Source organism: Pelmatolapia mariae, linkage group LG13 (genome assembly GCF_036321145.2).
Source record: "Pelmatolapia mariae isolate MD_Pm_ZW linkage group LG13, Pm_UMD_F_2, whole genome shotgun sequence".
In the NCBI taxonomy this organism is placed as follows: domain Eukaryota; kingdom Metazoa; phylum Chordata; class Actinopteri; order Cichliformes; family Cichlidae; genus Pelmatolapia; species Pelmatolapia mariae.
The window spans coordinates 24,218,223-24,230,412 of NC_086238.1; the positions used below are offsets into that span (position 1 = coordinate 24,218,223).

Genomic DNA, 12,190 nt, shown 5'->3' on the forward strand with positions numbered 1-12,190 from the left:
CCCTCTCCCCAGCCACCTCCTCCAGCTTATCCGGGGGAACACCAAGGCGTTCCCAGGCCATCCGAGAGATAGAATAGAATAGAATAGAATAGAATAGAATAGCCTTTATTGTCATTGTACAGGGTACAACGAAATTGGAGTGCCACTCCCTTGGTGCAAAATGCAATAATAAATATAATAAAAAAATAGTAAGATATAAAAGGTACAATAAAACAAACATAAGTACTCAAACAAAAGTAAGTATGATATTTACAGGATAGCAGCATTAATATAATGACAGTATAATGGATATAATTAATATAATGGATTAATATAATGGATATAATCTCTCCAGCGTGTCCTGGGTCTGCCCCGGGGCCTCCTCCCGGTGGGACATGCCCGGAACACCTCACCCAGGAGGCGCCCAGGAGGCATCTTTGTCAGATGCCCGAACCACCTCAGCTGGCTCCTTTCGATGTGGAGGAGCAGCGGCTCTACTCTGAGCCCCTCCCGGATGGCTGAGCTTCTCACCCTATCTCTAAGGGAGAGGCCAGCCACCCTTCGGAGGAAGCTCATTTCCGCCGCTTGTATCCGCGATCTCGTTCTTTCGGTCACTACCCACAGCTCGTGGCCATAGGTGAGGGTAGGGACATAGATCGACAGGTAAATTGAGAGCTTCACTTTTACACTCAGCTCTCTCTTCACCACGACGGACCGGTGCAGCGTCCGCATCACTGCGGCCGCAGCACCAATCCGTCTGTCGATCTCCGGCTCCCTTCTCCCATCACTCGCGAACAAGACCCTGAGATACTTGAACTCCTCCACTTGGAGCAGGAACTCATCTCCGACCGGGAGTGAGCACTCCACCCTTTTCCGGCTGAGAACCATGGCCTCAGATTTGGAGGTGCTGATCCTCATTCCTGCTGCTTCACACTCGGCTGCGAACTGTTCCAGAGCAAGCTGGAGGCCATCACCCGATGAAGCCAACAGAACCACATCATCTGCAAAGAGAAGAGATGAGATTCTGAGGCCACCGAAGTGAAAGCCCTCCGCCACTTGGCTGCGCCTAGAAATCCTGTCCATAAAAATTATGAACAGAATCAGTGACAAAGGGCAGCCCTGGCGGAGCCCATCATCCACCGGGAACGAGTCCGACTTATTGCCGGCAATGCGAACCAAGCTCTTGCAACGGTTGTACAGGGATCGAATGGCCCGTAGCAATGGGCCAGACACCCCATACTCCCGCAGCACCTCCCACAGGACACCCCGAGGGACACGGTCGAATGCCTTCTCCAAGTCCACAAAACACATGCACCTTCAAGTATCCTTGAGAGGATAAAGAGCTGGTCCAGTGTTCTGCGACCAGGACGAAAACCGCATTATTCCTCCTGTATCTGAGGTTCGACTAGCGGACGAACTCTCTTTTCCACCACCCTGGCATAGACTTTCCCGGGGAGGCTGAGGAGTGTGATCCCCCTATAGTTGGAACACACCCTCCGGTCCCCCTTCTTAAAGATGGGGACCACCACCCCGGTCTGCCAGTCCAGGGGTACTGCCCCTGATTCCACGCAACATTGTAGAGACATGTCAACCAGGACAGCCCTACAACATCCAGAGCCTTCAGGAACTCGGGGCGGACCTCATCCACACCAGGGGCTCTGCCACCAAGGAGTTGTTTAACTGCCTCAGTGACCTCGCCCCCGGAAATTGGCGGGTCATCCCCAGACTCTGCTTCCTCCTCGGAAGACGTGTCAGTGGGATTAAGGAGGTCCTCGAAGTATTCCTTCCACCGTCCGGCAATTTTCTTAGTCGAAATCAGCAGCGCTCTGCTAGCACTATACACAGTGCAGGTAGAGCACCGCTTTCCCCTCCTGAGACGCCTGACAGTTTGCCAGAATCTCTTCGAGGCAGTCCAAAAGTCTTTTTCCATGGCCTCTCCGAACTCCTCCCACACCCGAGTTTTTGCTTCAGCCACTGCCCGAGCCACATTCCGCTTGTTGGTACCTGTCAGCTGCCTCTGAAGTCCCACAGGCTAACCAAGCCCTAGGTCTCCTTCTTCAGCCTGGTGGCTCCCTTCACCTCTGGTGTCCACCATTTGGTTCGGGGATTACCACCACGACAGCTCAATGCAGCAGCTTCGGCAATGGAGATGCTGAACATGGTCCATTCGGACTCAATATCCCGTCTCCCTCGGAATGCTGTTGAAGCTCTGCCGGAGGTGTGCCACCTGATCCAACTCACCACCAGGTGGTGATCCGTTGACAGCTCAGCCCCTCTCTTTACCCAAGTGTCCAGAACATATGGTCGCAGGTCTGGTGATACGATTACAAAATCGATCATCGACCTGCGGCCTAGAGCGTCCTGGTGCCACGTGCATTTATGGACACTCTTATGTTCGAACAAAGTGTTCGTTATGGCCAAACTGTGATTTGCACAGAAGTCCAATAACAAAACACCGCTCAGGTTCAGATCAGGGAGGCCGTTCCTCCTAATCATGCCCCTCCAGGTATCGCTGTCGTTACCCACGTGAGCATTGAAGTCTCCCAGTAGGACAACAGAGTCTCCAGGTGGAGCACCTTCCAGCACCCCACCCAGGGACTCTAAGAAGGCTGGGTACTCTGAACTGCCACTTGGGGCATAAGTGCAGATGACAGTCAGGACCCATTCCCCGACCCTAAGGCGCAGGGAACAAACCCTCTCATCCACCGGGAAGAACCCCAACGTGCCGGCAGCAAGTCAAGGGGATATTAGAATACCCACCCCAGCCCGCCGCCTCTCACCATGGGCAAATCCAGACTGAGACAGAGTCCAGCCCCTCTCCAGGAGACTGGTTCCAGAGCTCAAGCCATGCGTAGAGGTGAGCCCGACTATATCTAGCCGGTACCTCTCAACCTCACGCACTAACTCAGGCTCCCTCCCCACCAGAGAGGTGACATTCCATGTCCCAATTGCCAGTCTTGGTGGCCAGGGATCAGTCCGCCAGGGCCTCCGCTCCTGGCTGCCGCCCGGTACACAATGCACCCAACCCCTACGGCGCCTCCTGCGGGTGGTGGGCCTGCGGGAGGATCGGCCCATGTCCCCTTTTCGGGCTGTGCCTGGCCGGACCCCATGGACTAAGGCCCGGCCACCAGACGCTCGCACTCGGGCACCCTCCCCTGGCCTGGCTCCAGGGTTTTTCTCATAAGGGTCGTCTAAATCGCTCTTTGTCTATGTTTAACATACCCAGTACTCAAATCCAACTCAGTTATGAAATGCAGATGTGCATAAATGTTGTGTGTGGATGTTGAGCACTGACCTGAACATTTAACTTATCTGTTTGTGAAGAGCTCTCAGCAGGACTGTAACAGCCTGTCAGCTCTTTGTTTGTCAGTTACAGGGTCTATTGTGTCTGATTTGATTAGCCAGGTTGCTTTTTGCTAATAAAAAGTGCAGTGCCCTTCTCTAGTCTTAAACCATGTGCTGTGGTAATTCCAGCCAATAGTCCGTGTTATGTACTCACTGAGGTCCAAAATAACAAGGCCGATCCATTTGTCTGGAGTGGTTGGGATTCTGTCCAACGCTGCTTCTCCGTTATCCCCTACACTCCCTTTTTGCTCTGTCATAATGACATTGTTTCATGACGTAATGTAATGTCGGACATAAATAATGAAAGAGACTGCTGTGTTCAGCATGGCTCACAGCTTGTCTCTGTTTTAGCTAAATGTTTGCATTGCATTTGCCCAGCTGCAGTAGAAGTCGCAGGCTGAACACTTGGATGATGTTTAGTGGTTACGTTACGTCTTCTTTGCTGTTAAAATGTCACTTTGTTTTGTTCTTTGTTTTTTTTCTTACTAGCAAGCATGTGGAAACCATCCCATTAGTTTCTAAACTCCACATTTTTCCTAAATATTAACAGATAAAACAGTATTTCAGCCACTGACATGTTGTTTTTTCTGAGCCTAAAATGACCATATTTGGAAAAGAGGGTGAAGTGCTATGCTCTTAACTAATGACTGTATTCTGCAGTCTGCAGGGAGATACCTGCTAATTATGCCAACTAATAAAAAAGTAGAAATCCAGTCATCAGAAATGAAGCACAGATGTCAAGAATTGACAATTTATTTATGATATATTTCCATTAAATTGCTTTAAAAACACCAACAGCAAAAATGGGTTCAAAAGATCTATATTAAAAAAATCTAAAAATGTAGCTTATTGTAGCTTAAAGGTTTCTCATACATAAACTGCAAACAAACAAATGTCTACTTTGCCTGAAATCTTTAACCAGCAAACTCTGGGCTGTGACGGGAAACCCCCACTCAGTGCAGCCACAGTCAGCCAGTGAAATTTGCCCCCTTACAGATGCTGGCGACTTTGCCATCGTTAGCTTGTGGTGATAAAACTGTCTGGACTGTCATCAACTGCCATTTTTTTGTAATTTTAGTGGAGTTTGCATTGTTTCTAAGCTACAACCATTGGGGAAAAGGACAATTGAACATCTTGATACAGAATAAAGATGATTGATACATTTTTAAAAAAAAAATGTATATATTTTTGCACCTAGAAGTTTTGAAATTGCAGGAAACCAAAAAAAGGTAAAATGCCGATGTTGTGGCATACTGCGTCACATATTCACCCTGTACACAGCTTGTTTGTTGACGGCACGAGGCTTTGATAGTTTCTCGTTTGTATAACTGAGACTTCAGTCTGGATGCCTTGGTACTGATGTTTCACAATTTGGACTTCTCTCCTCCATAGATCCCAGTAGGTCCCAGTCTTTTTAACAACATTTGTTTTCATAGAAAAGCAGTTAGCACAGGAATAGCAATTACCCTTGGTATACTGCATTTCACAGTGTCCAGCTGTCTTCCTTGCTCAGCCACCATCCTTCAAGTCCACGTGATTTATCTGCACTTCTGGGGGTACTTTTACAAATAAATTTGTTCAACCTTAAAACTAAAATGACCTGAAGTTATCCTCATAATGTTTTATGCACTGTTGAATTTTCTCAGAAAACAGTATGACTACAGTCATTATCAGCCTCACGCATTAATATGTAATATGCAAATACTAAATTAATCTGAGACCCACCCGCTCGAGTCTGGGAGCGACATTTAACTTCAGACAGATCAGATAAATTTGTTTTCCATGTTTGAGTTATAGTTTAGATTAAAATTCAAAGTAATGGTCTTAATAGGTGTGTGTGTCTGTGTTACCGTATTATCTTTAATTAGGGAATGTTGCATGGGGTACAACCTGCTCAGCGTTGTGTAGTTTAGATAAGTATGATGGGGTTTCTCGTTCCTAATCGGGCTGGGCTGTTGGCCCAGCATCAGCCCCATGACAGCAAAGGAATGCAGTGAACCTAAGGCTCTGTCAAACCTCAGAGGCCCTCGGCTCGCTAGGAGTGGTTAGATTGGCACTCTTCACAACCTAAATCAAGACAGAGGGATTTGGAAAGAGAAAACAATCTCATTATTCCACCCTCACAAGTGCGTGAGCTGCAATCCAAAACATGTAGTGGCAAGACAAAGTGCACCGAATGCAAATGTCCACAGGTAATTTGACAGCTACTATACTTGTAACATAATCCCTATGTTAATTTTGTTTTTCTGTCAGACTTCATTCCTAGATCTCAGCCTGTGTTTTGATACTTTCTTTTGTTTTGGTTTGGGTTTTTTTGCTTCTTGTAGTGTTAAACTATGTCCTGCCTATGAGTAGATGGGTAGGATAAGGTATTCATATCTCCTGAGGAGAGGTGAAGAGGAGATCTTTTAATAGAGCTCTTACAAGTCATTAAAAAGTCTTAGAAAGTGTGAAATGACAATTTTTCAAAAGGTCCTCAGAATATCTGAAATTTGCCATAAATTTATGGTAGGTGTTAAATTTGCAGCATAAAGAAATATAATCAATCTGATTATCATTAAGTTTTACTAAGTGTTGCAGTTTTATGTCACTTGGTTATTATTCTTCCCCTGCACTTAACTAGGCAGGTAGATAACAATCGTCTCACAAAGAAAAACCACACCGTTGTTCTTTTGTGGTCGTTTATTTCCAGTTGGATACATAGCATGGATTTTGATGAAAGAATAAGTTGTAAAACTGTAAATAAGACACAAAATATCATGTGTGATCTGATATGCGTAAACATTCTTTTACAATTAGAAAATGCTGTGACCTTTAAGCATCATAGGCTATACTTCCTTACCATATAAATTGAAGCACAACGAAATAAGCTAATGGCTAATTAGCGTCTAGGCTAATGTCTGATAAAGCACATCTTTAGGTGAACTCACTTGTACAAACTATTACAAGCAACTTACGGCAGTTAGTGCCAAACACACAATAGTAAAATACAACATTACTGCCAACTAACAGACTGTGCTGGCTTAAAAGGTAGCAAAGGCAGGCAGGAAGTAGCAAGAGGTGCTATTCCGGTAGGATGTCAACTAAAACGGACAGTGTAAAAATGCCCCAAAAACAAATAAAGACACTATGAACCTATTTAACACCACATAATATCTAGGGCGACTCTTGGGGAACAGTTATCATTCACATGTATTTGAGACATGCTTACGGACTACATGTAAGACACTCACAAGCCTCGTCTGAGCTGGTGAGATGTGTGTCAGCTGCGTCTGACCTATCCTCATATAAAATGCCAAATATTTGTTTTGCTTTTTGGTGTTCCAAGAAATCACGACAAGGGTTTTATAAGGTAGAACATATTTTGCTGTTACATACATGATTAATATGATACATCACAAAAGTTCATCTTTGTTTTAGGCTGGCCATCCTGACATTAAATTAAGCTATTAATGTTTGACCTGATTAGTTAACTTATGTAAGCAAGTACCTATATTGAAAAAAAAATGCACTGTTTCTAAGATTGTATTAAATTATAGATTAAGTTAGAGGCATTCAAAAAGGTCAACGCTGAGGTATATTCCATATGTCCTAACATCTTACACAGGTAGATATTAGTGTTCATGTTGCTAGGTTTGGAAATGAAATCAGTTAAATTCCACCTAAAATCCAACAAACATGGAAGCTGAATGCAGTTTCACATGTCTCATCTGAACTCACCTTTGTTCTTCTCTATCTGTGCTCAGGCCGAGGAGATTGTGCGCAGGGAGCTGGAGAAGAAGGAGACACCTAGTCTGTACTGTCTACTAGGAGACATCTTGAGGGAGCATCAGTATTACGACCGTGCATGGGAGCTGTCAGGTCAGCGCAGCGCCAGAGCTATGCGCTCCAAAGCCCTGCTACACCTCCGCCACAAGGAGTTCCAGCAGTGCGTCAACTGCTTTGAGCAGTCACTCAAAATCAACAGCATGCAGGTACAAGCAAATCATCATTCTCTCACATTTGTCTATAAAGTTTAATAATAATTTACTTTTTTTAAACTTTTTTTCATGTTCAACAGTGCACAAGAATGAATTATTTTCTCAACTGTACTAAAAGTTGAGTGTGTCAGTGATCACTATTACATGTGTAAGAATGGGTCAGACCTACAGGTGGTTAAAATGCTGGGCCCGTTCTGTAGTCTCTACACTGGTCCCTGTTCACCTTTCAGTGTTTTCCACAGATTTAGTTTGGCTGAGGTGTAAATACAGTGAGTCTAGAATCCTGCAGATGAATTTCAACTCCACCATCCTGGACTGCTGTTGGTGACTGTATTCCTGTTGAGGAGGCTGTTAGAGTGCAATGTAACTGGTGACATAACAGAAGTTTTGTTACCAGTTGCAGTCCAACTCAGTAAAGTATGTCTAACTGCTAGCACAAGATCTTCTTTGTGAAAGCACCTGAAAGATGTCAAAGAACACTACAACCTAGTGATCCAGCTGGCGGGGAAACACTGCCTGAAACCTTTGAGCAGTGGAACTGGATAATAGACATGTACAAGGTTACCATTATACAGCCATGCGTTACCTAGTTAGAGCAAGCATGGCACGAGCCACAGGCACAGCAACCAGATTTAGTCATGAATTTAATTTGTTCAAAATGTAGTTACATGTTCAGATTTTTAGACATCAGGTACAAGATACAAGACAATTAAATCCATCAGTGTAATCAGTGTAAGTGGGATCACTGATATTTAATTAAAACACCTCTATGCATAAGTACATATTAACAGAACAGCTGGGATAGATTCTCAGCCTGGTCAGGATGTTAATCTTTCTTTACTTTGTTAACACACACTTTTTGAGGTCATTTCAGGGAAATATCTGTGCCTTAATTTAACACTTTAATACAAACCTTTTGTGTGTGCGTGCGTGTGTGTGTGTGTGTGTGCACAGCTCGGTGTGTGGTTTTCTCTTGGTTGTGCCTACTTTGCCCTGGAGGGCTATGAGGGAGCTGCTAAGGCTTTCCAGAGGTGTGTGGGACTGGAGCCAGACGTGAGTACCTACACACAAAGTCTCTTTCTTTTTAAGGACACTCTTTGACATAATGTATTTTCTCCAAGTCCATCCTTAGTTTTAAAGGCCAAGTAATGTGGGTTTGCTTGAGGCTGCTAGTGCATGAAGAGTTTTTTTAACACAAATAAATCATGCAGTTTATTTCAGTAATGTCCAAAGCATCAACTACAGCTTTATACTGCATCTAAAACTGTTATCTTTTAACTTGATATTCACTTTTGGGAACTGGACAAAGTCACAGGGAAGCAAATCTGGCAGGTGGTTCATAGTGGTTGTGTTGGTGTGGGCGACACCACAGGTTGGCATGTACCACTGTACAGTGGACATTGCCACTGTAACAGCACCTATTTGTTTTGAGCTCCACATTTTGAAACCTCAGCAGCCTTAGTGTTTTGTCCTAATGCTGGTAAGCTTGCAGGACTGACAGACTAATAAAATACTCAAATTTCACTTCTTGGATGGTTGTACCAAGCATAGGGCCATATTAAATTACATATTACATAACATTATTTTAGCGACAGACATGGAGATGTCAAGTACAGTGAGTAGAACAAGTAGATGTGAAGCTAGTAGACAACTATCAACTACTGTTGCATGTGTATAGATGTCAAAGGAACTACATGCCTCACTTTACGCCTTACCGGTGCGTAATGGAAAAAGGGCACCCTGCAGACAACTGTTATGAAGGGGAAATTTTCTGTAGACCACTGGAAAAAATGTTTTAAACAGGCTGTAAACATGCTTTTTAATGAAGTGAAGTTTGTGGGAGTCTCTGTGGATCAACTTTCAAGCCAGCCTGAAGTGCTAACTGAGATAACGCAGTTTGTGGCAGTTGTGATTATTTTTCAGTCTCGGAGGTTGTTTCTGCTTGGTCCTCCCAAAGTGAACGTTTCAATAAATTTATGTTCATAGCACACAGTTAGTGCATGGCAAATATATAGACGCTAGCCATCTCTCATTTTAACACACCGTTTCATTTGGTGAGGGTTTAATAGTCACTCCAGCTTTTCTTTATGTGCATAAACCTGAAAATTGTGTTTTGTAGGATTTTTTTGTTATTCTTTACTTCCTTTTCCTCACTGTCTTCTTTCCCTCACTGACCTGTGTCTCGCCCAACCCCCTACCCCACCTTCATCCAGAATGCAGAAGCATGGAACAACCTTTCTACAGCTTACATTCGCCTCCAAATGAAGTGAGTATGAGTGTAGTGCATATTGGAAACTTGTTGGTGTAAGAACGTGTGTGCCAGGTAATAGAATGGGTTGAGTTTTGTCCAATAGGATTTCTGCCGTAAGCAGCAAAGTGTTTGAAACCATCCACACCCAGCAGACTGGAAAACGCTCCAGTAGTCTTTCAAAATAACTTGGGCAGGATAAATGCGCCCAAAGGTGATGATGACAGAAAGGTCAGAGGTCAACTGCATTGAAGTTTGTCCATATCTCTCTAAATTGCTATTGTTGGTATTTAGTTTCTAAAACAGAATGACATACACTATCCATGTAGTGGATTTTACCAACCACCTTAGTTATCTCTTCAGATTTCTAAACTACAGTCTCTGGGAGCATTCCTAAGGTTCTTCCTTATGCTTCTTATTTTACACTAGTCTTCTTTCAATATGACGCTGGATGTCCACCTTATTGAAACTGCAATGTGCAGATTGACTACAAAACGTGCATCAACGTACACTACTGGTCAAAAGTTTTAGAACACACCCCATTTTTCCATATTTTTAATTGAAAATTATGCGGCTTGATGTCTCATTCCACTCTGAAATGAAAGCACAGTACAAATAATCAATTGGAATTAACAAAGAAATCATGGAATCAAAATGTATCTTAAACTTCTCAAAGTAGCCACCTTTGGCAAATATAACAGCTGAACACGCCCGTGGCATTCTTTCTACAATAGAAATCAAATATTCTTCAGAAAGTTCTTCTCATATCCGTTTCCAGTTTCTATAAATGTGTGACACTTGTAGGTTGCTTTGCTATCACTCTTCTGTCCAGTTCATCCCAAACCAGCTCGATGGGGTTTAAGTCTGGAGACTGTGCTGGCCACTCCATGTTTTCAAGCTTACCATCTTGTTCTTCTGAGGTAGTTCTGGCATAGCTTGGATTTATGTTTTGGGTCATTATCTTGCTGTAGGATGAATCCCTGACCAGCTAGGCAGATCAGAGGGGTTTTGCATGGTGCTGCAGAATGCTGTGGTAGAACAACACACTTCCTCCTCCATGTTTGACAGTTGATGCCACACAGTATGGAACCATCCTTTCGCCTACTCTGTGGCGTACAGAGATCCTGCGTGAAGAATCGAAGATTTCAAATTTTGATTCATCAGTGCATAATACCTTCTCCAGACTTCAGTAGTCCTATGGCGGTGTTCCATGGCCTAGCCAAGCCTCTTTGTCTTATTCTGACGTCTTAGCGATGGCTTCCTTGCTGCAATTCGTCCTGTCAAACCTGCAGCTCGAAGTCTTCTCTTCACAGTTGAAACTGAGACTAAGCTGTACTTGAAGCCATTGTCCTGTGAACTCTCAGAAACGTGTCCTCAGATTCATTTGTGGCTTTGGGTCTGCCAGACCTCTTCCTGTCAGAGTTTCTGAGTCCCTTTTGATGGTGAAGGAAACTGTGCTCACTGACATCTTGACTTTCTTTGTGATTTCTCTGTAGGAAAGGACTACATTTTTAAGTGTCATGATGGTCTGTCTCTCTTCCATTGTTAATTACCTTTTTCTCAACATTTTTGTAGCAACACACTACTTTTTGTACAATACTGATGCTCATGAGGCTATGGCACCACAGTGTGTTCCAACACTGCTTTTATGCAGACAGAGGGGGCTGTAAGTAATCCAGAAAAGTTGGAACACCTGTAGGAATTAGTAGCCTTTGTAAAGGCAAAAAGGCAAAGGCTGTGTAGATTAAAGTAATGTTACTGTCAATATGAGAAATGGTCTGTCAAATTCTATTAACAGGTCGGGGTTCGAATCCAGAACATGGTCCAGTTATTGTGACCTAGCTTCTATTATAGCCACAAGTCATTACATTTTGATAGTGAGCCATATTTATTAGAACTCAAAGTCAATCATAACGAAAGCAAATGGTAGATAAGACTCAGGGTGAGGCAAAAATGACAAATGAATGACCAGAAAGACAAAATATCTTCAGACTGATGCTGACACTGCACTCACTCCTCTGTTGCCCACTGTGGTGGAAAACTTGGAAAATCTCCATATGTCCATGGATGAGAATAATGCCAGTCAGGGTTTCTGCTGCTGGGTTTCAGAACATTTTTAAGAATATGATCTGACACCTGATGCTTACGAAGCTTACGAGTGCCAATCACAGGGAAACGGATGAAGGAAATGCTATGCATATGTTATGGTAAGGTTAGCATAAAGTTATGCATTAGACTCTGCCAGGCTCATGACAGGACAACACACTGAGTCACACTGTACAAAGAAATGAAAAATTCAAAATGAATACAATTTTGTCAGCTTAAAAAAATCAGCGATTTAACTGGAAAGTTGTTTAATGTTAAGACCAGTCTTACGAATGGACTTGAACCTTCCCAACTTAAGCATGGTAACATGAATGCACATATGGGTAAAGCTTTTAATTAATTTAACCAACATGCATGTCATTGGGCTTGAATGTAAGGTTAATTAGTGGTCAAACAGTACAGACTAGATGCTGAGTTGTGGTGCAACACAAACTGAAAGTGCAGAGATGGCGCTTCAGTAAGTTCAGAGAGATATTTCAGACAGTAGTTAATTTTAATTTTAGTTTTATTTATACAGCAACAAACCAAAGCA

General features: G+C 43.4%; 1 protein-coding gene across 1 annotated transcript in view; it reads left to right on the forward strand.

The window, feature by feature from the left end:
* ttc27 (tetratricopeptide repeat domain 27) overlaps positions 1 to 12,190 on the forward strand; it is an 88,862-nt gene that overhangs the window by 55,757 nt on the left and 20,915 nt on the right. The window contains exons 13-15 of the mRNA XM_063491891.1: positions 7,071 to 7,298; positions 8,259 to 8,357; positions 9,518 to 9,570. Of these exons, the coding sequence (XP_063347961.1) occupies positions 7,071 to 7,298; positions 8,259 to 8,357; positions 9,518 to 9,570 (380 nt within the window). The remainder of the gene's footprint in view (positions 1 to 7,070; positions 7,299 to 8,258; positions 8,358 to 9,517; positions 9,571 to 12,190) is intronic.